The sequence below is a fragment of the Colius striatus genome, chromosome 15 (genome assembly GCF_028858725.1).
Source record: "Colius striatus isolate bColStr4 chromosome 15, bColStr4.1.hap1, whole genome shotgun sequence".
Taxonomy (NCBI): Eukaryota; Metazoa; Chordata; class Aves; order Coliiformes; family Coliidae; genus Colius; species Colius striatus.
The window spans coordinates 22,162,820-22,187,866 of NC_084773.1; the positions used below are offsets into that span (position 1 = coordinate 22,162,820).

The 25,047-nt window shown below is 54.4% G+C and overlaps 1 protein-coding gene across 1 annotated transcript in view; it reads right to left on the minus strand.

The window, feature by feature from the left end:
* Nucleotides 1-481: 481 nt before the first annotated feature.
* PLXND1 (plexin D1) overlaps nt 482-25,047 on the minus strand; it is a 72,525-nt gene continuing 47,959 nt past the window's right edge. The window contains exons 22-36 of the mRNA XM_062008402.1: nt 24,713-24,825; nt 23,410-23,517; nt 22,222-22,352; nt 21,607-21,805; nt 15,778-15,924; nt 13,698-13,854; nt 12,525-12,628; nt 11,554-11,617; nt 10,515-10,549; nt 9,030-9,134; nt 8,057-8,220; nt 6,589-6,736; nt 4,176-4,316; nt 3,374-3,448; nt 482-2,795 (exon numbers count right to left, since the gene is read on the minus strand). Of these exons, the coding sequence (XP_061864386.1) occupies nt 2,679-2,795; nt 3,374-3,448; nt 4,176-4,316; nt 6,589-6,736; nt 8,057-8,220; nt 9,030-9,134; nt 10,515-10,549; nt 11,554-11,617; nt 12,525-12,628; nt 13,698-13,854; nt 15,778-15,924; nt 21,607-21,805; nt 22,222-22,352; nt 23,410-23,517; nt 24,713-24,825 (1,808 nt within the window). The 3' untranslated portion in view covers nt 482-2,678. The remainder of the gene's footprint in view (nt 2,796-3,373; nt 3,449-4,175; nt 4,317-6,588; nt 6,737-8,056; nt 8,221-9,029; nt 9,135-10,514; nt 10,550-11,553; nt 11,618-12,524; nt 12,629-13,697; nt 13,855-15,777; nt 15,925-21,606; nt 21,806-22,221; nt 22,353-23,409; nt 23,518-24,712; nt 24,826-25,047) is intronic.

The window sequence follows — 25,047 nt, forward strand, 5'->3', positions numbered from 1 at the left end:
GGAGCTGCGTACTCTCACCAGGCGCTGGGCGTGCTGCTTTGAGAGAGGCCAAATCGTTTAATGGCTGGATTTAGCTTTACTAGGAATCCACTTTCTAGCAGGAAAACAAAATCTCTTTGGAGAGACCAGCTCTTGCTGGGGGAGGCAGAAGAGAGGATTTAGTAATGCCATGCTTAATAAGCCCTGTGGACTGCTGCTGCTGTTGCAGAAGCCTCGAGAGATGCCAGAGGCACAGAGCAGGGGGCTTCCCGGCGGGGCATGGTCCTGTGTGTGTGAGCACGGGTGCCTGGGCACAGCTGTGGCGCGGGGGTGGGTTTGGTGGTGTCCTCCCCGTGCTGAGTGCTGCCAGCCGGGAGCCGCGGTGTGTGGCTGCAGGAACTGGGGCTGCCCGTGGGCTGCCGTCCCGGCACGGTGCGTCCCCACAGCACGGCTCTGCCACGCCACGGCCCGTCCGCTCTGCACGGGCAGGAACGTCGCTGCATGCGTTTCAGCACCTTGTTTTATTACAAAGATCAGCTTTTCCAAGAGCCTGCCACTCCCACTACACAGCAGTAAGGGCACTACACCCACGACACGTGCCAAGGCTTAAACACACGTTACAAAGGGCTCGAGGGCTCAAAGCAACACTACAAACCCTCCAGCTTCTGCTCCCTTAAGGTTATTCCTTTAAAATACTTGCAGCAACTACTTCTTTTTGCTTAAATAATAAAGCCACAGGCCCCAGCACGTGACCCAGTCGCAGCCCCCGGAGGACAACTGCCCTGGTCCCAGCTCACCTGCACCTTCCCTGCTGCCCCACAGCCCTCTCCCCACGTCCAGCCACGCTCGGCGCTCCCTGCTGCCCTCCCGTGCTGGGGCTGCCTACATCTCTGGCACCTATTCACAGTTTCTAAAAGAAAAACAAAGGTTCAAGAAAATGTCTTTTGTGAGATCACTTTGCAAGCAGAATGTAGCCCAGCTACATCCATCAGAGATTCTGCTCTGAAGCCACGTCCTCAGCAGAGACAAGGAAACCTCCACAGTGTAAGTACTTCTGTAGTTCTCTTTAAAAAAACAAACCCAAAACAACAGACACCTCTGTTCCCTCCCCCCCCCATTGTAACATACTGGATAAAGTCTATGATCTGTTTTAAAATAGCTATCTATGTACAGACACATCATTCTGACAGTGTGGTTTCTGGCAGATGCTGTGACCCCAGAGCCCAGCGGCCGCTGGTCCGTAGCAGTGTCACCCAGGAGGAGTCTCGGTGGCCCAGGGCCATCCCTCGCCGGCGGGACGAGGAGCGGGGCTGCCTCACACCCACCCTGCCTGCAGTGAGGTAGTAACTTTTGTGGGGTTTTTCTCCTCTGTATTTGGCAGTCTGGGGACACGGCGGCTGTGCTGGGCTCCCAGGGGCTGGGTGCCTTGGCCTGCACGTGAGTGCTGGCAGCAGCCCCCTGGCATTAGCCACAGCCCAGGCTGGGGAGGGCTGTGGCTGCCCCACTGCAGGGAGGACAGAGCTCCTGCAGGAGGGACAATGCCCCATGGGGCTTCCCGCCCCACAGCCTGGGCTGCTGGAGCTGCTCTGCTGGCAGAGGGAAAGGGGCCCAGTCCCTTGATGGGCTGAGAAAGTCAGGACAGGCAGTGATGCTGAGCTCTTTGGGTTGCTCTGACACACATGGAGGGCTGGTCTGAAGCAAAGAGCTGCTTTAGGATGACACCTCTGCAGCACCAACCTCATTTTGAGCCATGACCGCAGGGAGCTGTTGGAGTGCACGGCGCAGAGGGAGGGCAGCTGCTTCCTGGGGATTTGCTCTCCATGTGCTCAAGCTCCCTGTGCCAGAGAAGGGCTGTGAGGCAGGAGCCCTGCACAGAGGCCATGCCTGTGACCAGCTGGCTGAGGGGTGACCCGCTGCACCTCCAGCTCTCAGTGCACGTGCATTTGGGAACCTGGGGAAAGGGGAACAGCCCTTCCCACCCTGTCTAACATGCAACATGCTCCTCTGGCTCTGTAACTGCTGTTGTGGTTTAGGGTTAAAGTGCTTTCACCAGCCTAAGCTACCTGGGAAGCAACTGCTTTGTCTCGGCCCCGAGTTCCCCGTGTTGCCCAAGTCTCAGATGAAGGAGTGGTTATGTTTACACATACAGTACAAAAATTAAAAGGCACAAATACACAGAATGCAGCAGATAGTCAACAGCTGACAGCAGTCCCTGGTGCTGGAAAAACGAGGATGTCAGAGGGATGGTGCAGGAGGGAGCTCAGGCATCGCTCCAATGGCCTTTGCCGTTTCTGCTCGTTGCTCCTTGAGGCTACCCTCCTGCATTGTGTCTGTCCTTACAGCTCCTGCAGCCCCGTCTTGTCCTGTGGAACCCCAACCAGGGATGCAGGGATCTGCCGACCGCGCAGGCACAGCTCAGAGGGAACCGGTGACCCGCATGTGCCGTAAGTGCCACGTCTCCACTCAGGGCTGGCAAGGGCAAATAAATTATGGGTGCCACAGTGCAGACCGGAGGGCTTTTGAGCTGCTCAGAAAGGTGTCTTGTGGCTTTTTGTTAGGTGAGGGAGCCCTTCGGCCGTGAGCCAGGCCCACCCCCACCACAGACGTGTGCAGAGGCGATCCCTGGTGCTGCGGCGGCTGGAGGAGGTTCCCTGCGGCACTGCGCTGTGGAGAAGGTCATGTCCAGGGCTGCAGTCGGTCTAAGCTTCGCTGCAGCACTCGTAGATGTTATCCTCCATAAGTGCAATCACTTGCTCAAACTTATGCTGGAGCTGGGTGCGCTTTGTCGTGGGGTTGGAGTCCAGGGCTGTCACAATCTGCAGGAGACGTGAGCAGGTGGTGGCTGCAGCAGGGCCCGTGGCTCCTGCCAGCCCAGCTCCCCACACCAGCCCTGATGAGCCCAAATCCCAGCTAGACCTCCAAAAGGGAGAGCCCAGCCTGCCCCACAGCCCCTGTGCTCACACCCCAGCACCCTGTGTCTGCTGAGATGCTGGGCAGGGGCTGGGGAATCACCTGAAAATCACGGCAATAATGAAGTTCAGGGCACAGCATTGGCAGGGGGGGCAGGGGGTCAGGAGCCGGCTGGGGCCAGTGCCTCAGCTGAGGGCACTGGTTTTAGGTGTGGATTGTGTATCTGTGCTTTGTTCTCCTGAAAGCATCCCTGGGTCTACACATTGTGCATCCCCGTTGGTCTGACCCAGCCAGGCGCTGCCAACAGCAGCCAGGAGCTGCTCGCTGGCCCTTGCAAGGGTCACCCACCCAGGAGCCGGGTGGCACACACCCCTCTGTGCATCTGCTGTGGGCGTGGGAGTATGGACACAGCCTTTCTGTGGGACTGGATGCAGGCACCCCCCTGTTCTTGCCTCAGGGGAACGCTGGGGCCAGCCCCACTCACCTGGGAGCGATACCTCTTGGCGTATTTGTAGATCTCGGCCATGGCCACGTTGGTGTTGAACTCATTCCGGTATTTCTTTAAGACAGAACAAAGAGGGGAGGAATATTATTGTCACGCAGCAAACAAGTCCTAGCTCAGTCATCAGGCTTTAGCTAGATTAAAAGAAGGTTTTGCCTGGGTATGTTTGTTACTGTTGCCCTGATGTGGCTGGGCTCCTTTAAGGAGGGTGCATTTCATTCCACTGGACAGGGTTTCTGTGTGCTCAGAGCCAGCCTGTGCAGGACAGCAGTTGCCTCTCCTGCTCAGGATTTCAAAGGATGGGGGAGCACCCAGGGGCTGCAGCTGACACATGCTGCAGGTTTGCTTGTGAGGAGCTGTGGCTCGTGGCCCCGGGCTCTGCAGCCACTGCCAGCTCCCACGGCTGGCACTGGGGCCCGTGTCCCGCCAGGGCCAGCTGCCAGCAGGCTGTGGGGCTGGGGCCCAGCTGGCCAGGGGGCTGCAGGCATCCTGTTCCAAACTTCCTGACTCTTTGGCACTGAATTTAGCTTTCAGCTCCCTGTGGTGCCAGAGCCTGTTAGGTTCAAGCTCACTCGTGGGTGTTTACTGCAGCTCTGGCAGTTAATTGAAGATGCTTGGAATTAGGTCAGATGAAGTTTGTGCGTGGAAGTTTGAGGCAAAATATCCTTTCTCTGCTGTGTCCAGCATCTAAGCAGTAGCTGATGGCAGGCTGTCTGTCCCCCTGTGCTCCCAGGGTGGGTGCCCCGACCTGGCCGAGCTCCCCCTGCAGCCCCCCAGCCCTTACCCGCGACTCCTCTGCGAGGTGGGCGTTCATCTCCTGCTCGCTGAGCGGGGGCATGTCGTGAATTTGCTTGTAGTATCGCTGCACTATCTTCCTGTACTCGGGGATCTCCTTGGCATACAGCAGCTTATTGGTCGGGGAGTCCTAGAGCGAGACACCGAGATCAGACACTGCACTGTTCCTCACTGGAAAGGTTTTATCCTGTCTGCCTGACCAGAGCACTAACCAGCACACACGGCGCTCAGCTACAGCTGGGCTCAGCAGGCAGCTATGCCTTTGGTCCTGGCTTCACAGAGCTGGGAGTGTGGTGGGACAGCACAAGAGGCACTGCTCACGAGCACCAGGGCGCTGTGGCACAGCCCTGCAGCGCAGCCCGTCCTCCTCGCAGGAGCTGAACGCCTGTTGGCCACAGAGCCTGTGGAGGTGGTCTGTGTGATGTCTCCTGCAGCAAGGGCAGGCTGAGGCATGCGTGGGGTCAGGCAGGTGGCTTGGTGCCAGGTGATGCTCTGCAGTGTAGCACAAGTGTCAGATAAAACACTTGTGCTCCACAGCTCTGCGTGTAGAAACTGGCAACAAGGGAGGGGCTTCTGCATCCGTTTACTCGTGTCTCTTGAGCATCCAGCTTGATTTAAACTGAAGAACAAAGCTCTCTTACAAGCTGAACTTTGTCAGTTGAGATGTTCCTCTCGGATTTTTCATGTAGCTTTGATTTATTTTGCATTGGCTAAGACAGCCTGCCTGGCCTATATTGAGTGCATGTGAAGTAATTAACAGAAAATACTGAGTTCTCTTGATTAATGTCAGCTTGGACAAAGCGGTCTTAACCTCCCATCCACACAATCAAATTGCACCAGTGAAGGCATAACCCTGCCTGCGCTCCTTGCAGACATGAGCATGAATGATTTTAACCTCCAGGCGCTCCTGCCCCGCTGATATCATTACCCCAGGAATGAACCTGTCCGACTGGCCCAGAGTTGCACCCCGAAGGGAAAGAGCCCCAGGCTCCCTCCACTCCTCTTGAGTGGAGAGACCTCGGCATCTGCCACTGCTCCCCGATGCTCTGACAGGTGGAGAGGGGAGGGAGGCTCTTCAGAGAAGAAAAGCCCGGCGGGGCTCTGGCCGTGCAGACAGCATCTTCAGCTGTGTCAGCCGTAAATAAGGAAACCCGGGGTAACTGCAATCTGCTGCTGCAATATGTATCGTGCCTAATGCTGCAGGGGAAATGGGAGATGGGCACCAGCCTGTGGCACCAGATCCCACAGCAGTTTATTTTCATACCCAACGACAAGGCATGGCAGGAACACAGCCAAGTTACAGAGCCTGCTCACAGCGTATTTCTTTCCCTTGGAAGCACCACAGACCCATGCTGCTGCTTTCTGAAGTTATTTTTTTGTCTGATTCATCTGTGTTATGCTGAGATGGGTCCTGGGTTATTAACTACTTGTTTACTGCAGATGGACAAGCCCTGAGTCTGCTCTCACATTTGCTGTATCAAGAGCAAAAGGCAGAACATGGAGGAAGAATCCAGCCTGGAAAACATTCAGCAATATACTGCACATATATGCAAGCTGACTTTTATGCTGAGGATTCGTCCCACATTACTCAACAATTCCTTCACTTATGCTATTGTACTCCTCAAAATGTTTCCATCTGCTGTCTGACTCCAGCTGACCCCTCTTCCCCTCACCCACAGCCTGACAAGGACAAATTGTAGGTGTTTCGTAATACATGCAAAAAAACCCTCCAAAACCCAAACAAACAAAAAATCAAGGGCTCATTAGATCTTCCTCCAGGATTAACCTCTCCCAGCGCAGGCTTCCTGTTGCTCTGGGGCTGGGGCTGGTGGGAGCAGCGCCCGGCTCCTGGCCCCGGCGGGTCCCCCTGCGGCACGCTGGGCTGCTGCCAGCCCCAGCCAGGGGACCATTTACAGCGTTTCTTCATAAAACGCTTTGTCGGGAAGTTTCCAATGTCAGCAGTGCACTCAGCCAAGGCAGAGGGAGAGCAGAGCCTGCGCTGGACGTGCTGCTGGGGGCTCGGAGGCCATGGCAGCAGCTGCTGGGCCCTGGCCACGCGATGGAGGTGGCTGGTGTGTGATGGACACAGTGGTGTGGAGCTGTCACCCTGTTGGGATGGGTGTCGGCAGGATGGCCCTGGGCAGCTCCACACCACTGTGGGGCCAGAGCTGCCTGGGCAAGGGCTGCCCATGCTCACGAAGCTTCTCACAGCCCTGCCAGGTGAGAGGCTGCACAGAAACCACTGGCAGCGATGAATAAAGCTTCACCTGTAGCTACATCATTTCCCATCCTGCCAGGGGGAGTTGACATCACCCTTTAGTTGCTGTTATGGGATTACTGTGCTAACGCTGTCCCCTAAACCAGCCCTGAGAGACAGGTGAGATGTGCCCTGCAGACGGTACCTTGCCCAGCTGCAGGTCAGACAGGGAGCAGGCGTCAATGAAGGCCTGGGCGATCACCGAGAGACAGGCGTCGATGTGGTCTGTCTTGTCAATGTCGAAGACGAACTGGGGGTTCTTCAGGATGTTGACCCAAAACCTCAGAGGTAGGCTGTGCAGGAAACAAGCCAGGAACACACACCAGGTGAGTTTTTGTGCTCCCAACTGAGGAATTGAAGGAGCTGACAGTGAATAGGAGAGAGGAAAAGAGCCGTGGAGCCGGGTTCAGCTATTTAATCCCATCCTGGCAGCACACAGCCCTCTGCCTTGCTAGAGGGACAGGCCCACACCTGCACCCCGAGGAGACACATGGCATGGACGGGACACTCCAGCTACAGCCTTGTGAGGACAAGCACAGCCCTTTGCTCCTTCAGCAGCTCCTGCATCCCACTGTGGTCCAGGACAGACACTGGCAGGTTTGCCTGCAGGGGGCTGCTCAACCAGGCTTCCCTGCTTGCTGATTTTTGTAGCAATGGTGTCAGCTTCTTCCATGATAGCAACTGTCATCTGGTTCTGATGGTAAGCCTGGCCCCGTGAAATGCATTGCATGTGTCTTTTTTTTCTGCACTCTCATCGTTTTCTCCTCAGATTTGCTCATCCTTCCCACCATCCCTCCTCAGCAGCTGAGTGAAAGCTGCTCTAAGTCCTTGCTTTACTGACAATCGGAGGTAATGAAGCGCAGGCAAATCTGCAGCTCAATGGTGTGTCTGCTTGCCTGCTCTCCCAGACAAATTTGTTGTTAATTTCACATTGGGCTGGAAACAGTTGCTGTGGCTGCAGCCTCAGAAGTGCTGAGCCTCTCCTGGACATCCCCTCACTCTCTCTGCTCTCTGGGCTACACTTTCTGCTCTTTGCCCTACGTCCCTGCTTGGCTTTGTCTCCCACCCTCCACTGCCCACAGGTCCCTTGGCTCAGCTCCTGGGGCCGCACAGCACCAGCTCCCCAGCCCCGGCATGCCCTGCACTCGCAGCCTGGAAGCAGAGACGAGTGGAAAAAAGTGCTCCCGAGGGCTGAAAAGCCAGAAAGCAAATGAAAAGGAGCCAAATATGCTGTTTTTAAAAATCTCCATGCTGCTTAAGACCTGACATGACTTTGAGCTCTCAGATCTCCCGTGCATGGAGCTAACACCATTGCTGTCTCCCGGCATCCAATCCCTCCTCTGTTTCTCCCTTCATTACTTCCATTAGTGTGTCAGTTCATTCTGCCCTTTATCTGTCTATGCCTCCTCTTCCAACTCACCATTCCCCTGAGCTCTTGTTTGTTCAAAGCTCTCCAAGCCTGTGTTTGGCCTCATCTTTCACCCCCCGCCACCCCTCCTGTTTTCCTTCTACTTTTAGCAACTTAATGATTAGTCCAGGACACCAAGGCTTTGCAGCTGCTGCTCCTCAGAGATCGAAGCAAAGAAAGAAAGAAGAGATTTCCCCTTCCAAACCTGTTGGTCTTCCAGATGTGCATGGTGTCAGGGTCTGTGATTCCTCTTTTCTCTGCTTGCTCCTCTAGGAAGTCAAAGAAATACTTCACAGCCACAGGTGGTTTATCATCTCGGATGCTGAGAATGGCTTTGAACAAGTCGTCCAGGAACTTCTGCAGCGTGCCCTGCGGGACAAGTGCACACGGTGGAGACGGGGGAAGGCAGCAGCACCCCAGCCCAGGACCACAGCACGAGGGGCTGCGGCTGCTGTGCACAAGGGACCATCCTCGGCTGCCAGTGGGATAAGCCACAGGGAAAGGGGATGCCAAGGCAGGGAGGGAAAGGTTTGTTTGCATAGTGATATAATTAACTTGCTTTTGGGTTTAATTTCTTTTGGCATTGAGATTTTTCTTTCTTACTGCTAGGATCTCACATCTGTGATTGTTCTGCACAGTAAATACAAAGAAGACTAGAGACTGCTGGCCATTCTTGTGATCTCTGCTCCAGTGAGGCATCATGCTGGGATTAAAGATGGGCTGGGAGCCCAACTGCTGGAGCTGAGCACTCACAGAGAGCACTGAATCTGAATTAAGATCGTACAGACATTCCCTTTGCCCCCAGAGCTGAGCATCTCCATCTCCTTTCCCAGCAGGATCTCTCACTGGGGAGATGAGTTCAGGTCTAAACTGTGCATCATGAGCCCCGAGGCAGTCAGCATCCCTTTCATGTGCACAGACCCGAGACCAGCCTGGGGAGATCATGGCGGGGGCTTCATGCAGCAGCACTGCTGCTCTGAGGGCTCTGGCAAGCTGGAAGGAGCTCAAGGAGCCTGTGGTGCCCGGCAGCCTCACTAAACACACCCCAGCCATCCTGGACAGGAGTCCCACCACCTCCCCCGAGCGACCGGCCCCGCGGCCCCTTCCCCAGAGCAAGCGTCTTGTTACAGACCACCACCACCAATCCCCCCCCACAGACCAGGGGTCCTGTCTCCTACCTTTGTGGAGAGCAGCCTGGTCAGATAGATCTCTGGTAGGACTTTCTTCCTATGGCTCTGTCTGTGGGACTTCTTATGTTCAATGGACTCATCGGTTGGCAGAACCTGGTCCGATATCAAACACACATGCTCAGAGTGCTCCTCTCTGCAAGCATCACACTGAATTCTCCTTCAAGTATACAATTTCAATTGTATATAAAATTAAACTAAAAAGCAGTTTCTGTGCTATACACACAAACCCTTATATGGCTTTTTAAAAGTAGTTCATAATGCTCAGTGCTTCTGACATTTGTTTCTCTTGCACTCTTTATTACCTCTCTCAAGCTACACAAAGAAAATGAAGCAATCTCACTTCGCAGGTTAGTCTGCTCTCCTTCCTGGCCCCTGTGCAGCACTCCTGCCTGGCTGCAGCTTGGGTGCCAGAAGCAACGCACAAGGCTTCTGTGGAAGCCAGCTTTCCTCAGACTGAGTGAAAAAATGACCAGTCAATATTCCTACCCTGGCCTTTGCGAAAACACAAACATTCCACTGCTCATGTCAGTTAATTACCACCCTATAATGACCTGGGAAGACATTTAAGTCCATCTTGGCATTTTCACACATGCACATTTGGTGTCCTGTCCCTTCTCTGTCCTTGCCCTGCATGTGTGTGCATGTTGTGCGTTTGTGCTGTGATGTAAATGGAAACTTTAGCTGAGAAGGAATGCTCAGGCTGTAAGACATTGCTGTTGTTCACAACACTTTTATCCATGCAGCTTTTGGCAGCCTCCAGCCCTGGTGCTCTCAGCACAAGCAGGAACTCATAAATCTCCACAGTGGCTGCCGGGACTCCTGCAGGTGACCAGACCAGGGCTGCGAGGGGCTACAGAGCTGCCTCTGCCCCAGCTCTGCCGCCCCTGGCAGCTGCATCAGCCACAACAATTACTTTGCCATGCTGGCTATTTTTTATTACGTCCCACAGTACTAAAGCTTGTCTACAGATAACCTTTCTGCACCTTTTTTGAGCCCCTCTGAAGGAAACTAACAAGCCCTGATCCAGATTGTTCATCACATCTGACATTCCAGCCCACAGAGATGAATTAAGTCAGTATCAGCAAGGCTGAGAGGATTTTCTCCTCTTTCATCACACACACTGAAGGAACAGGACCTGTAGTCTTCAGTGCAGATGAGAGGAAGGATTGCTGAGCATACATGGCCTTACCAGTCACCTCTCTGCTCCCAGAGCTCTCTGGGCTGTCACCCTCCACGGGGACACCTCCCTGGCAGCCAGCCTGGCAGCAGAGGACAACCTGCCCCACTGCCTGGCTGAGGGCTTGTGGCGCCCAGCCCCTGCCTGTCCCTGCAGCAGGGATCAGCCACACAGGAGATCTGCTGAGTCTGTCCTGGAGCAAGGCTCTGCTCCCAGCAGTGCTCCCCGGGGCAGGGGGGCAGAACAGTCCCTGACCCACAGCCACTGGGCTTCACAGCCAGAAGCGCGACACTTACCAAGTGGAAATACTTCTCTGTGTCCAAATCCTTCACTGTAAAGAGAGATAGAAGCTGGCTCAGCCAGGGACCCAAAGCAGCAGCTGCCCTCCAGCCCAGGCTGCCCTTTGCCTTCCCCGAGCCCTGACACCCACCTGCCGTTCCCACCCCAACTGACAGCAGTGTCTTTGCTTTTGGGTTGTTTATTACCTTCTGGGGCACATGGCAAGCACCTCACTAAGTACTTTAAGGAGCAGAGGTCTCCTAAGCGCTGTTCTATGAGGGACCCAGAGGGCAGGATGTGCACAGGGGCACTCCTGACTTGTGGTGCTCTGCAAACGCCCTGCAATGCCCTGTGATGCTCCACAGCCTCACCCTGGGGCTGCTGCAGCCCTGAGCAGCTCCTCATCCCCACAGGCACAAGAACTCCCACTGCAGAGGCAGGCTGGGTGCAGGCAGCCTGGAGTCAGGTTCTGGAACTCTGCCCAAGGTGAATTTTTGTTTCCCTTGCTCTGTTTTGACTGTTTCCACAGTCTGAAACCTAGAAATATGCTGGCAAGGAATTCAGCACCAAATTGGGAGGGAAAGGGCTTTTCCCATCAAGTGGTTTCAGATCCTCCCTGTTTTTTCACTTCCTTAGTGCACACCGAGCACAAATCCCCAGTGAGGATGTGAGACAAAGGTGCCAATGTCCCAGCAAGCAGAGGGAGGATACTGCATCACACGTTTTCAAAGCAAGACATCAAGCATGGCACTTGCACCTCCCACAATGTGTACCAGAAACATGGACTTCCCAGAACACCTTCCTTTCTCCTACCAGAGGAAAAAGAGGGCACAAACCCCACTTTTGCAAGTGAACAGACCTTGATGCTAAAAGGGATGTGGAAGCCACCCACTCTCCAGTGTGAGTCCCAGACTCAGATCTGTCACCTCGCCGGTGGCTACTGTGGCCTGTCCCCAGCGCGGCTGCAGCTCCCCTGCAGCACACACCCCGCGGGGCCCGGGGCTCCCAGCACCCCTGGCCAGAGACACCCCTCCAAAAACACAGGTGAGACATCACCTCTGCTCAGCGTGTTGTCCTTCTTGTCCGACAAACTCATGGCCAGTGACGCCCCTTCAGGGATCTGTGGAGGAAGGGATGAGCAGCTGTCAGGGCCTTAACTGTGCCCCCCAGGGATCCTGGGGGCTGGGGGATGCTGGTGCCACTGCTGTTGTGCCACAAGCACCCTCTGTGCCTGGCTTGGAGACGGGCAGTAACGCACTGCCCTACCAGCCGCGAGCCTCAGACCTTGGGAGTCAGGCAGACACAGCTGTCCGAGATGCATTTTTGGATATGACTCCAGGTAACTCCGAGAGGAAGGAGTGTTCTGTGCAGATGCTGTTCTGCCTTTCCCCAGGAGGGCAGAAGGAGCCCGTGGGGCTGTGCCACCGCTGTGTGTGCCAACAGCAGGGCTGGGCAGAACGGCTGGTACCCAACACTGGCACTGAGAAGTGCTGCGCTCCTGTGCACTGTCACAGACGAGCGAGGACTCTGCTCCCAGGCACACAGCGAGTATGGAAATCACACGAGAAATTCTGGTTTCACTTAATTTTAAAAGGAAAAACAGTCAGGAAGGCAACTGTAGTGATCACACTTCCCTACACTCGGCCTCTGCCCGGCACATCGCTGGCCCCTGCTCTGGGGCACGCAGCGACAACCGTGCCGGTGGCTGCAGCAGGAGAGCAGCTCAACAACAGTGGTACTAATCAGCCAGGCTGGTGGCCGTTGGGAATAGGGGCTTTGCTCCCTCCTCTTTCTGTTGTCAGTAATAACTTGTTTTGCATGAAGAGTGTTTAATTAGTTTCAGTGTGTTGCAATATTAACGAGCTCCTTGCCAGGGCAGATGTCTGTTCCCCGGAAGCTCTCATGGAGCTATGGCAACCTCCCTGTGTATTCCCCACGATCCCGTGTGGAGGGGGAAGCGCAGCTCACCCCTGGGGCCAGCCAGGCTCCAAGGAGGAACAGCTTTCCTGCAGCACCAGCAGGTTTACCTTGTAGTGTGCTAAGGTGTTGAGCTTCTTCCTGCCGTCCTCCACTACCGAGGTGTCATCGAGGTCCCGCAGGATGTAGCTGTCGGTGCTGGTGGCAAACCACTCTGAGTACAGGGAAGGGAGAAGTGAGACACCAGCCAGGAGGAAACACATGCCATGGCGCCTGGGGCTGCACAGCCCCACTGCCAAGGCCTTGGGGGTCTGTGAAACCAGAGCAGATGTTTAGCAATGGCCTCCAGAGTCAGCCCATGGAATGGGGATTTCCAAACTGGAGCAGACCAGAATGGAACTGGGAGGGGTGACAAAGGCTCTGCTAGGAGAGATGGGGAGCAGCACATCTCCTCCTCCTCTTCCTGTCTCAGCCCTGGGGACCGTGTGGGACCTGCTGTGTGGAGCACCAGGCAGGTAAGATGCTACGTGGCCTGCACGTGGCAGCTCCCCACAGGGCAGAGGCGGCCGTGTCTCTGTGAACAGGGAACAGGCCCCATGCTGCAGCCCCATCACTGCTCCAGCCCCATCACTGCTCCAGCCCCGTCACTGCTCCAGCCCCGTCACTGCTCCAGCCCCGTCACTGCTCCAGCCCCATCACTGCTCCAGCCCCATGGCGTAATACTGAGACTTGCTCTGGCACTGATGACATGGGACATCGTTCCCTGTGACTGCTGCCAGGCAGGGCCCATCTGATAGCACAGAGGCACCACAGACAGCATGGGTTTCTCTTACCAGCCTTAGGTTTGGATTCCTCTTAAATTTTGGGAGAAGAAGTTGGCCACTGGCTAGAAAAATGACAGATCTGAATCTATTGCTGGACAGAAGCCCATAGGCTCAATTACAGCTGCTTATAGCCACGCTCTGACAAGTCACCTGCAGGCTTGGGGGTGTTTTAGAGGGCACCTGTTCTGGAGTTGAGACTATAGGCTTTAAAGGGTGCAAGGACAAGAATCTTTGCTCCAGTTGGGCTTTCCAGTTACACACCCAGTTATTCCTGCCCAGGAGTATCTGGTCCCATCACTCCTTCCTGAAGCCTGTCCTCAGGAAAAGACTGCCCTGATGTCTGCCCTCCCGTCAGTGCTGCTTCAGCCACTGCCCTCTAAGACACCAAGAGCTACCATGAAACATCAGTTACTTCATCTGGTTTTAAGGACTGGCTGGTCCACGGCATCTGGTCCTTACCAAGGTCGACATCTTCCACCCGTGGCCACTGGGAGTAGGGGACATTCTTGCAGAAGGCCTCAAGGATCTTCTCCTTCACTTGGCTGAGCGTGTCTGTGTCCATGGCTCTGACGCTCAGGGAGTCCATCCCGCAGCCTTGGAAGGACACGTTGAGGTTCTGCAGGCAGAGGTTGATTTAGAGATGCCCTGCCCAGCTGTGTGGGCTCCCAGGGACACGGGCTGTGGCATGTGTGGGACCTTGTGCTGCTGGGAATTGGGCTGACCAAAGGCATCATCTGGACTCTCCTGCCAGTGAGAGGCACTGATTTACAGCCCCTGGAGGCTGAAGGCCCCTGTTTGTTGATGGAGCCAGGACACAGGGAGTGACACTGCAACCTCCTCTCACACTGCCTTGCTAATGGGCCTTAGCCCTGACATGCAGAGACCACCTCAGGGCAGGAGGAAAGGTCAGACCCACCGCCAGTCACGTCCTCAGCTTCTTGGCTCCAACCAGTGACTGATGGGACTGCCAAAGCTCATTGCTCAGACTCTCCCAGGTGCAACTGGCCGAGCTCCTTTGTTTAAACAAGTTTTAGGCATGCTACAGGCTGAGTTTGATGCAACACTGTAGTCCACCACCACCACCACAAAATAACCTGCCCTAGAGCACAAGGACAAGCAGCTGTGAGGGGCTGCAGGCTGCCACAAACACCAGCTTGGCTCTCAGGGACACACAGCGGCTGCTGCAGCCACAGTAGAGACCTGCAAGGCAACAAGAGATATTCTCTTCCCATTCAAAATCCTCTCCTGTTTTGGGAGTGGCTGCCAGGCAGTCAAGGAAGGAGAGGCAGAGTCCAGGAGCCTCCTCCTCCCCAAGCTGTGCAGACCCAAATGCTCTGAGCACGGCGCCTCCCTCCTGCCCAGGGACTTGGCTCTGGGACGGCCTCAGCTCTGCCTCTGCTCCTTGGTGTGCCTGAGCCCGAGGGCACCAATGTGCCTTTGCTTGCTGATGACTGCAACCCTGAAGTCACCTGAGTGCCTGTCTGGCAGGGCTGGGGTGGGAAGCTGCCTCTTCAAAGGCTGCCTGGTACGTGTGAGTTACGGCTGGGATTCCTGCAGCCCAGAAGTGCCCTTGCAAACACTTTTCAGTACCAGGACAGCCAGTATCCTTGACTACAAGCACTGTGAATGCATAGGTGAAGGCCAGTTTTCCCCACAGCATTAAGATGTTATCTCACACTGCACACTGTGCAGAGCAGAGGCTCGTTTCCCAGCACTGTGGGGGATTGTGGCAGCGCTAACCCCAGTCTCCCTCCTTCCTCCAACATACCCTTGTTCATACTTGTCTTGCAAAGTAGGAAGCAGCTGCACTTCCCCTGCTCTGACTTAGGAAGTTACCGTTTCTGCTGAGAAAGCCCACGCTCTGCGCCCTGCTGCTCGCCCCTCCTGCTCTGCACTGTGAATTTACAGGTCAACTGGTAACAGGAATCTGCAGAGGATATGGAGCTCAAACATGCTCTGAGTTGAGGTGATGCACATCTGGGGTAACCTACTGACTTCAGTGAAGTTGCTCCAGATTTATGCCAGGTAATTGAAAGCAGGATGTGGCCCAGCCCCTGGAAAGGCATCTGCTGAGTTCTGTGTCAGGCCCTGGAGGGAGCTGAGCCCTGCACACGCACAGCCCTGTCTGCCCTGTTCCCACAGGAGACATTTTGCACAGACACTTCTCAGCGCCACTCCAGCAACAGCCTGGGCAAAGCCCGCATCCCAGGACTCAGGTTTACAGCCAGCACCTTCCCAGTGCCAGTGAAGATGCTCTTTTGCTAGGAATGATAAATGCGTTGCTGAATACGGCAGAACAAATTTTCCTGCCTTCCTTGACCCCTAACTTGAGCTGCTTATGGGACCCACCAAGGGAGAGACATGAAAACAAACTGTCATGATGAGTCTTGCCCTGCAGCTCTGAGTGTCTGCAGCAGCAACATGCCTGCTCAGGTGTGTCACTGCTGTGGTCACCGCACCAGCAGACACCAAAGCAGCCTCTTGCACAACTACCCTGCCAGAGTCCAACCCGCCAGGCCCCTGTGGTGTGGGTACTCACCCTGGGCTTCGCCTCGATGTTCTCCCTCAGGAGCCACTCCTCGTTGAGGGTGTACCGGGCTTTCCCGGTAATGGCATCGATGGACCCTTTGTTGATCTGCTGTTTGATGGCACAGATCAGCAGGAAGAAGGGCTCTCCCACCGTCTCCTGGCAAGAGGGAAGAATATCAAGTAAGCAACAGGGACCCAGTGTGAGTGCCTCTGTCCAGCAGCATGGCAGGGACAGGCTGTGAGCCGACAGAACGGGCGCAGCGCCGGTGCTGCTGCTGCCATCGCCCGCCAGCATCTCCCTCAGGCTGCTCAGAAGCGCTCAGGCTTATGGCAACACAACAGACCAGATGGGGAAGAGGACACAACAGCCAACAGCAGCCGCAGGTGGTTTTTGGGAGGTGAGCTGTGACTGTCAGCACCAGCAGCCCCATCCAGCTCTGCGGGCGGTAGCGTGTGGGCTGCCAGGCCAGGCTGTGCCAGCGTCCCCGGGCGCAGCGCTGGGGCCCTGCCCAGAGGCACGACACACGCCTGGCTGCGCTGAGCGGTGCCTGAACGCACCATGCTCACCAAAACGCAAACGTGCACTGATCTACACACAAAATTACAGGTGAACCTCGGGGAGAACCTGGCACACCCCAGTGCAGAGGTGTTTCCTGCAGTCTGGCAGCGTGCAGGATACACAACGCACAGCACTCAGCGGGACAAGGATGGGGCTGATGTGCACAAAAAGCACAGCTCCACAGAGATCTTCAGGTGCCCAGCTTTCCCAGCAGGGCATCAGCTGAACTCCTCTCTGCACTGCCTGGCTTGCCACTGAAATCCATGGAAGTGAGCGCACTGTGCGTGCTGGTGGCTCTGGGAACCAGCATTCATGCTTCTCATTCCACAGCAGAGCCCTGATCACGGCAAACCAGAAACGATCGGGGTCAACAAGACATTCCCATGCGACAGCAAGCAAATACACCATTTAACTCCTCACATCCAGCAAACTTTTACAGGAGAGAGGTGGATTGTGGCACTGCTGTAATGAAAACAAAACCTGCAGCAGGGACCAGCTCTTTGTGAAGGGTTCAGCTCCGTGGCTTAGTGCCACATTTCTGATCCACTTCTGTCTGCTACACGGATGTGCAAGTAAAACATCAGCTATTTGCTTAAGAAACTTCAGTACTGGAGTACGTCCCATTCTCCCTAATGTTCATGTGCAATTTCCTTCCAAGGAGGCAAGTGCAAATTACTGCACATTTCTGTACTTTCTGAGCATCACACACCCCCCACACAAACACTCCTGCCATCTGAAATGCTGCTCAAGACACCAGACACCGAGTGATTCTGATATTTCTCAGCTAAGAGCTGCTAAATCCTGCTCAATCTGCTTCTTAATTAAGACGTGGTGGTTCTTTTATTCTAATTGCCCTGTAATTGCTAAAGCAATTAGTTTGATGTCAGTTTTGATTGGGCTGCACTCGGCGTGCTGACGATAAGGCACTGCAGCAGGGCTGTAGGTGGGCCTGCACCATCTGTGCCAACAGTGTGTGCCCGCTTGATTTTCCCAGGGCAACTTCTTTTAAGAACAGAGGAAAGCTCCTTGGGCCTTCTGCCGGGGTTTAATGACTTCCTGCAACGCTCCTCCTGGGCGCGCAGCACAGACCCGGAGGAAGGCAAGGCTTCCAGAAACCTGAGGAGGATGTGAAGTTGGGAAGCAGAGGAGTTGAGGATCGTCAACAGAGCAGGGAGAGTGTCAGAAGACGTGAAAACTGGTTGCTGAGAGAAAGGGGAGCACCAGGCAGAAAGCAGCAGGCAGACATCCCCCGGCTGCAGTACCTGCACTGCCCGTGCTGTGAACCAAGGAGCGCTGCCCAGCTGACCTGACACCAGCACTGACAATCCCCATGGCGGCCCTGCTGCACACAGGAGCCCTGTTTGTGCTGCCTGTGCGTGAGCACACAGCTGGGACAAACCCCAGGCTAAATTCAGTGCAGGGTTTCAGAGCCTTTCCCGGCCCCCCCCCGTGGGAAGCTCCATCCCCGCCGCGGCTCCGGCCGCAGAGGGACGTGAGGGGCTGCCCACTGCTCCGCAGTCGCCTCCAAAAACAGCTGAAAAGTGCAAGTCCTGCTGATACAGGAGCTCCTTATGGCTTGAAACCAGCCCAGGCTGCGTGGGTCGGGCTGCCCAGGGCTGTGTTTGTGCGTGGGGTCAGCCCCGGCTCGGCGAGGTGGGAAACGACGACAGCGCTCTGCCAGAGATCCTATTTCTGCTTGGCCTCTTGGCTTTCAGGCTCAGAAACTGTGGGATGTTACAGAAATCTGCAAAAGTGCTAATCAGACAGCAAATTTCAAAGAGGGGAATGAAGGGCTGGCAGGCAGGGACTGGAGATAAAATGGCAAACTTGGAAACCTCAAGCATTGTTCGGGAAACTCATCTGGAAACAAATCAGAACTGTCTTTGGCCGGCTAGTTGAGAGAAAGGAAGTTTAACTAGAAGAGATCAGTGCTGATTCAGGACAAAAAAATACTTAAAAAAACACAGTCTGGGGCCTTTTTTCCTCCTATTGTGAATGTATTTTAATGAGACTTCATTTTCATTTTTGACTGAACTGTTACAGGCTCTTAAAGCTACCCAGGGCATTGAAATAACTTTGCAGTAATGGGAAGCACAGCTCAGGCTGGCACGACTTGAACTGCTTCACGCACGACAAGCGTGGGAGGGCTTGGGTTTTATATGCTTGGGGGAAAAAAAGGGTTTGGAGTGCAGACTGGATTCACATGTTGCTGCCCTAACAACACAGCTGACAAGACGTCCTCCCAGGAACACCTTACAGCCATGTCCCAAACATCTTGGTGAGGCTGGGGTGGGAAAAGCACAGAAGACAGCTGCTCAACACACAGGCCTGCTGATTTTGAGATGATTATCTATTTGCATTCTGTGAAGAACCAAACCTCAGCTCCACCCCACAGAAGAACTTTGGGAAGCTTGGATCCAGACCCAAAAGCTGAGCCCCAGGACCTTAATTTTCCTATAACTGCTGGTCCCCTGATCCTGTTTGTTAGGAGCCAGGCACAACGGTATCATGGTATCTCATGGGGAAGGCTTTTTTGTTTTCAGCACGTTCCACCAAAGCTGTAGCAGAAAGTAGAGACACAGACCATTTTATCTACAATTCTCTGACGGTTCTGCAGAAACAGAGGTCTGCATGTACTGTGCCAATGCTCCAAGTTCCCTCTGAACCCAGTCACAAGCAGCAAACCTCCTGCTAATTCCCCAGGGTATTTCCTGCACGTACCAAGCCAGACCTCCCCCTGTCAGTGCTGATTCCATTGCTTTCAGGTGCCCTCCAAATGTTCAGACCACTACTGACTGTGGCCTGTAAGTCCTTACCAGTTGAAGACAGCTCCTTCAAATCATTTTCCCCCAAAACACAAATGGATGGACTGTGAGGCAGAGCAGTAACACAAAACAAATGTTTCCAGCATGTAGCGCTGACTTACAAGGGAAAATACAAGCACTTGGAATTTTTCCACTGCACAACGGCAGGGACCTTTGCAGCAGCTGTTTCAAATAGACATTGTGATTAATGGGGATAATTCAGGAATGAAAACCAGACCCACCGTCACACGGCTGACAGGGCAGTGCTACAGGCAGGCGGGCAGTCTTTGCTTTTAACCAAGAAACGCCTCTCTGCAGGCAGCAGAGTTTGATGTAGAGGAAGGCACGGCACACGGGAGGTGTGTTCCTATCACTAGTGTTTAGCTCAGAGCCGCGAGCTGCAGGCAGCCCGTGCCACAGCAGTGCCCCGGCCGCTGCTCTGTGCTCATCTGCGCCGTGGGGAAGGTCCCAGCACAGACCGAGGCCCCCTCAAGACCTGGGACAGACAAACAGCCTGTCTGGACATTTCTGTCGGATCAGCTCTCCTCCTACTCCGTGTTTCAGCTGGCAGCACGGCGTCTCCTCTGATCGGGTCCCCCACCCTCCCTGCGGAGCACATGTGATGTGACAGTCTCTTGGAACACAGCCTTCTGCTACGCTCCAGGATGGAAACCGTTTGCTTCTCAGCAATGGGAAATAGGCTTTGGCACAAAGTGCCGCGATGGAGTTCACTGCCATGGCTCCAGGCTGAGCCCGTGACGCAGGCAGGGGACTGCAAACCCCGTGTGCAGCTCAGGCTCTGCTCAGGACACCTCTGCAGGCCCAGGGAAACGCTGGCTCAGCTCTGCCAGGGACCACTGCTCCCCGCAGACCTGCTGCCACTTGTACCCCATTCTTCCTCCTCCCACCACGAGGTGGGCCAGGGCCTCAGGGTACAGGAAAGCCAACTCACAGCTTGCCTCATCACCAGCCTGGCCACGGGGATGGCCACGGGTGCCACGGCCCTGGACACGCCTGTGGTGACGGGCACCTCTGCACCAGGCAGGGCAGCACTCAGGAGCTCCTTGCTAGCAATCAGCTATGTAACGTGCCCAAGTCTCCAGGCACACGTGATAAGACTTGACTTTCTTTCCTTTTTTTTTCCCTGAGAAAGCCTTCTTGCACAATGTCCATTTTTAGCACAAAGTGGAGCTGAATCAGATGCCTCACATGTGGTCTCTACTCTCCAAAAGGAGAGATCAGCACTTTTTTTTTCCAATGGTTTAACTACAGGCACAAAAAGTGAAGATTAAAAAAATGGACTAATTCCCTCTCTTCTGCCTTTGCAGGCTGGAGACTCTTGCTGCATCACCACAGCCATCGTGGTTCACTCCTGTAACTTTTCTTTCATTATACTGGCTAATTATGAGAGCTAAAATGAAAGATAATGAACTACAAAACCACAGGCTGTAGGACAAAAAGTGCTCATCAGTTGGGATCAGAAGACATTATGATATGTGTGAGGACAATACAGCATTGCCTCTGTGGCTACAGCAAACACTCTGGGAAAAGAGATTTTTCAAAGGCTTTTTCAAGGCTCTCCTCTGTGGGTGTAATGGGGTGTCCTCCAATTAACTGCCATGGAATCAATTAAGTTATTGCTCAATTCTTCTGGGAAATTCCAGCCAGAACTGGCAAACATTGGAGATAAAGCACTGAGCAGATGGACTGCTGATGTGCCTTGAGTTGCCAAATGATTCCTGTTCGTTACTGCTGGAAGACGGTCAGGCTTCTGGGACAGACGTGCCCCCTCTCCCACCTGGATCTGCCTGGCCAGGGTGGAAACACCAGGACACTTTCCTCGTGAGAGGCCTCCACAGCAACAGGCACTGCTCCAGCACCCTCCCACCAGCCGTGCTCCAGGCAGACAATGCTGTCCTGGCTGGCGACGGCAGCACGGGCTGGTCACAGAAAACAACAAATAACTGGAACGTCTCCAAAACCTCAAGCCACTCTGGTTATTCTTCAACAACCCTCCATCTCTCTTCTCAAGCGTGGTGAAAATGTTTGTTCATGCTCTGGCCTTAGGAAAGGACCTCTGCAAAGTCTGTCTCACCAGAGCCCCAGGCAGAGGCAGAGTAACTGCACTTAAGGCTGCTTTTCCACACTTGAACCTTTCAACACACTGGTGTGTCAGCCACCAGTGGCTGGAGTAGTGCCACTGCTGTCCCACCTCCCGACCAGGGCAGTGCCACTGCTGTCCCACCTCCCGACCAGGGCAGTGCCACTGCTGTCCCACCTCCTGACCAGAGCAGTGCCACTGCTGTCCCACCTCCCGACCAGGGCAGTGCCACTGCTGTCCCACCTCCTGACCAGAGCAGTGCCACTGCTGTCCCACCTCCTGACCAGGGCAGTGCCACTGCTGTCCCACGCCCCCGCTACTGCCACACGCAGAACTGGGCTCACACACACAAGGGCACTCAGATAGGTCTCTTACTCTGAGATAGCTGTACATGCAGATGGACATCCAGTTGGTGAGCATCTTCTCCACCACAGATTCTGTTCTCCTCAGCATCAGCTTGGGGTTTTTGGAAGCTGAAGCATCTATTAGATCCACCAAGAGGTCCTTCATGATGCTGGTGTAATACTCCAGCTTCCCATGCAATGCAATAGTGAGCAGGGAGGCCAGGTTACATCTGAAACACAGAATTGTGCATGGATCAAGCACCGATCCAGTAAAACTAAACTTCCAACTGGCATAAAAGAAACCCCAAAATACAAAGGCAGTACTTCAGACAATTTTCATGAGCCTTCTCAACAGTGTCAAAACTTCAAACTCCCTTTCAGTGCTGCAGGACCTTGGATCAGCTTGCACCCTCTTACCCGTAAACCAGTTGTTGAGGGATACACTCACGAGCGAGTCACTCGTACCTTTTGGTGCTCTTCAGGGTAACAGAGGTTTATGGCTGCATGTTTTTAATAGGGAAATAGGAGGCAAGCGTAACTCAATCTCCAGCTGAAATACATGGCTACAGACACAGGCTGCATTGCTTACAAGTCAGGAAAAGATCAGTTTGCCCAGCTGCCAGGTCTTTGGCTCTGAAGATCATACCTGTCTCTAACAGCAAAGTCCTTCTGTTGCTCAAGAGCATGGACAAACACGATAAGAAAGTGCTTATTGTTGAGTAAGGTGGAGAACAGTGAGATTCCTTCCTCCATGTTGGGTCTGCAGTTTTCAGGGATCTACAAAAAAATTAGAAAGTAGAGTGAGAAAAACACTGCTGCTTGTTTTCCTCCAGCTTTTATCCTTTCTGACTGCCAGGATGTCCCTGTCGAATGTGGAGGTACCGACCTGAACATCCCCTACCTCCCTTTGCTTGATACAAGTCATCAGCATACTCTCCTGGCAAGGGCACAACTGCCTGTGACACATGGCTGTGCCAGAAGCAGTCTGGCCAAAGGGGCAGTGGCCTCTGCTCCCTGTTCAGCACTGGTGAGGCTGCCTGGAGCCCCGGGGCCAGCTCTGGGCTCCCTGCTCCGAGACTTCGGCAAACGGAGCGAGTGCAGCTGAGAGCTGCCAAAACAGTCTGTGGCTGAGTTGGGTCAGCCCTCAGTGGTGACAGAGAGTGTTATTGCAGTCTTCAGCTGCCCAGTGTGAGGGCAGAGAAGACCGAGCCAGGCTCTCCTCTGCCAGCTCAGTGCTAAAACAAGAGGCAGGGGCGGCAGACAGAGTATAGAACACTGATTAAATACAGGGAAGGAAGTTTTCACCTCTAAGGTGGTTGCACACTGGAATTGGGCCCTGAGAGGCTATGGGATTTCCATCCTTAAAGGTATTTGACACAACTGGACAAGGCCCTTGGCAATCTCCACTAGTTGGAGCTGCTTTAAGCAGATCACCCACCCAACCTAAGTGACCCTCTGACTGTTCAATTCCTACTTCTTGTCCACGTGAAACCCAGCTCTGGGACGACAGCTTTTACCAAGTCCCTGCTGGGGAGGAATCTCTCTTATGCCGAGCTGCACGTGGGACTGAAGTGACACACAGTCCGACAGGCCAAGAAGAAGAGCCCACAGGGGAGCTGGGGAGGATCTCAGGACAACGCTCCTTCATGCAAGAGCAGATCCACAGATCTGCCTTCTCCAATAAGCCAAGGCTGATCTGATGTTGGTATGTGTTAATTGTTTTGAGTGATCAAACATCTCCCACGCACCACAAGAAAACACATGATGTTGTCAACACACTCGAGTACGGTTAGCAACCACTCAAAAGCATTGGTTTTGTTAGTGGGTTACTCACTTTCCATTCCCCCACCAGGAGCGGATGAGTTTCCTGGACCTGGCAGCCAACCTGGGAGCTGAGCTGCTGGGAGGGCAGGATGTAGCACTCCTCGTAGAGAGAGGAACACTGCAACCAAGCACAGCATTAGGGGAGGGCTGCGCCCAGACGGGGACCTCCTTGTTTGCTGAGCACCGCAGAACGAGATGGAGAGACATGTCATCAGGGCTGAAGACCACCCATTATGAAGAAATGTGTTGGTATGGTTTATGAAGCCTTTAAACACTTTGCAAGAGCCTTTTGAATGAGCAAACACCACAAGAATGGGGGGAGGCAGATGCCTGCGCAGACACAAGGCTGTTAGGGTAGGGAGACTGCAAATAGACTAATTTGACAGCTAGAAAAATCCCAGAAGATAAAGCATTATAGAAGACTAAGTCAAAATAGAGTAGTACTGGGTGGTTTAACATATGTAACTTTTGAAACAGATGGGAAAAACGTTTAAATCTCTAACAATCACAGAGCAGCCTGAATCTTAAAGACTCTAGTGTGCAGATATAGAGAGACTGGGTAACTTAAAATCCTGAGTAATAACTACTAATGAAACACTCTACAGTCATAAATCATCACCTCACTCCTCACCACTGAAGTGCAACTGCCTCAGGGGTGAAATGCAGCCGCTGTTGAGGCCACGCAGCGACACAGCAGAGCAGCCGGTGGTGGGAATTACGGCACCGGCGCGTCTGGTGCGGCCCCGGAGGAGGGCTCTGGGCAGACAGACGGGGACTGGGCGCCCGAGGGGGTCTTACTGGGAGCACCATCAGCCCAGCCTCTGACAGTGATACCTAACGAGCTCCCAAGGACCGGCAGAGCAGCTGGGAATGCCCGGTGAGACGCTGTGGGGTACAGAAAACCCCGTCCCTGAACGCTGATGGCAGATACGCCCCTCAGGCATCCTTCAGCCCTAGATGGGCAGGGTGTGGTGACAGAAGAGTCCCTGCGCTGAAGGGGGAGTCCTCAGCACTTTCTGCTCATGTGAGAGCACTTTCAGAAGACAGTGCCAAACAGGTGACCCAGAGTGACTCCTGGGACCGTGTCACCATCGGGCTCCTACCGCATGTGAGCAAGTCTGACCTTACCCCCAGGAGCTGCAGCTCCACTTCTGACGATAAGTGAAGCTGAAACACATGACAACTAAACATATAACAGTGGAATGATTTTGTTAGACTGTAGTAACCCTTGAGCAGAGGGAAAGCTGAGCCCTGATCTGGTTAGGGAGGGCCTGGGGGAAATCAGGTGCCCGTGAAACGCGGTCTCGCCTTACTTTGGGGAAGAACGTCCGGGTGACAAAGTGCTTGTACTCCAGGAAGGGGATCCCCTGGCTGCGGTTTAACTCCTTGGTCAGGTCTGTCATGTCTGTCTGCAGCTCTGCAAAGCCTTACACAAAGAGACCCACAGATGTAAGGGCTGGAGCGCTCTGCCAGCTGAGCCAGCGAGTAGGCTGGCAGCACGGCCGCAGCACGTGTCTCTGCCTCCCCGAGCCCTCCCTGGGACAGGCTGAGGCAGCGCGGTCCCGAGGAGCCGCAGGCGGCTGGCGGGGTTCTGCTCGTGCCCCGCAGCTCTGTGGGACGTGCCCTGCCTGCCCCGTGGCTCCAGGGC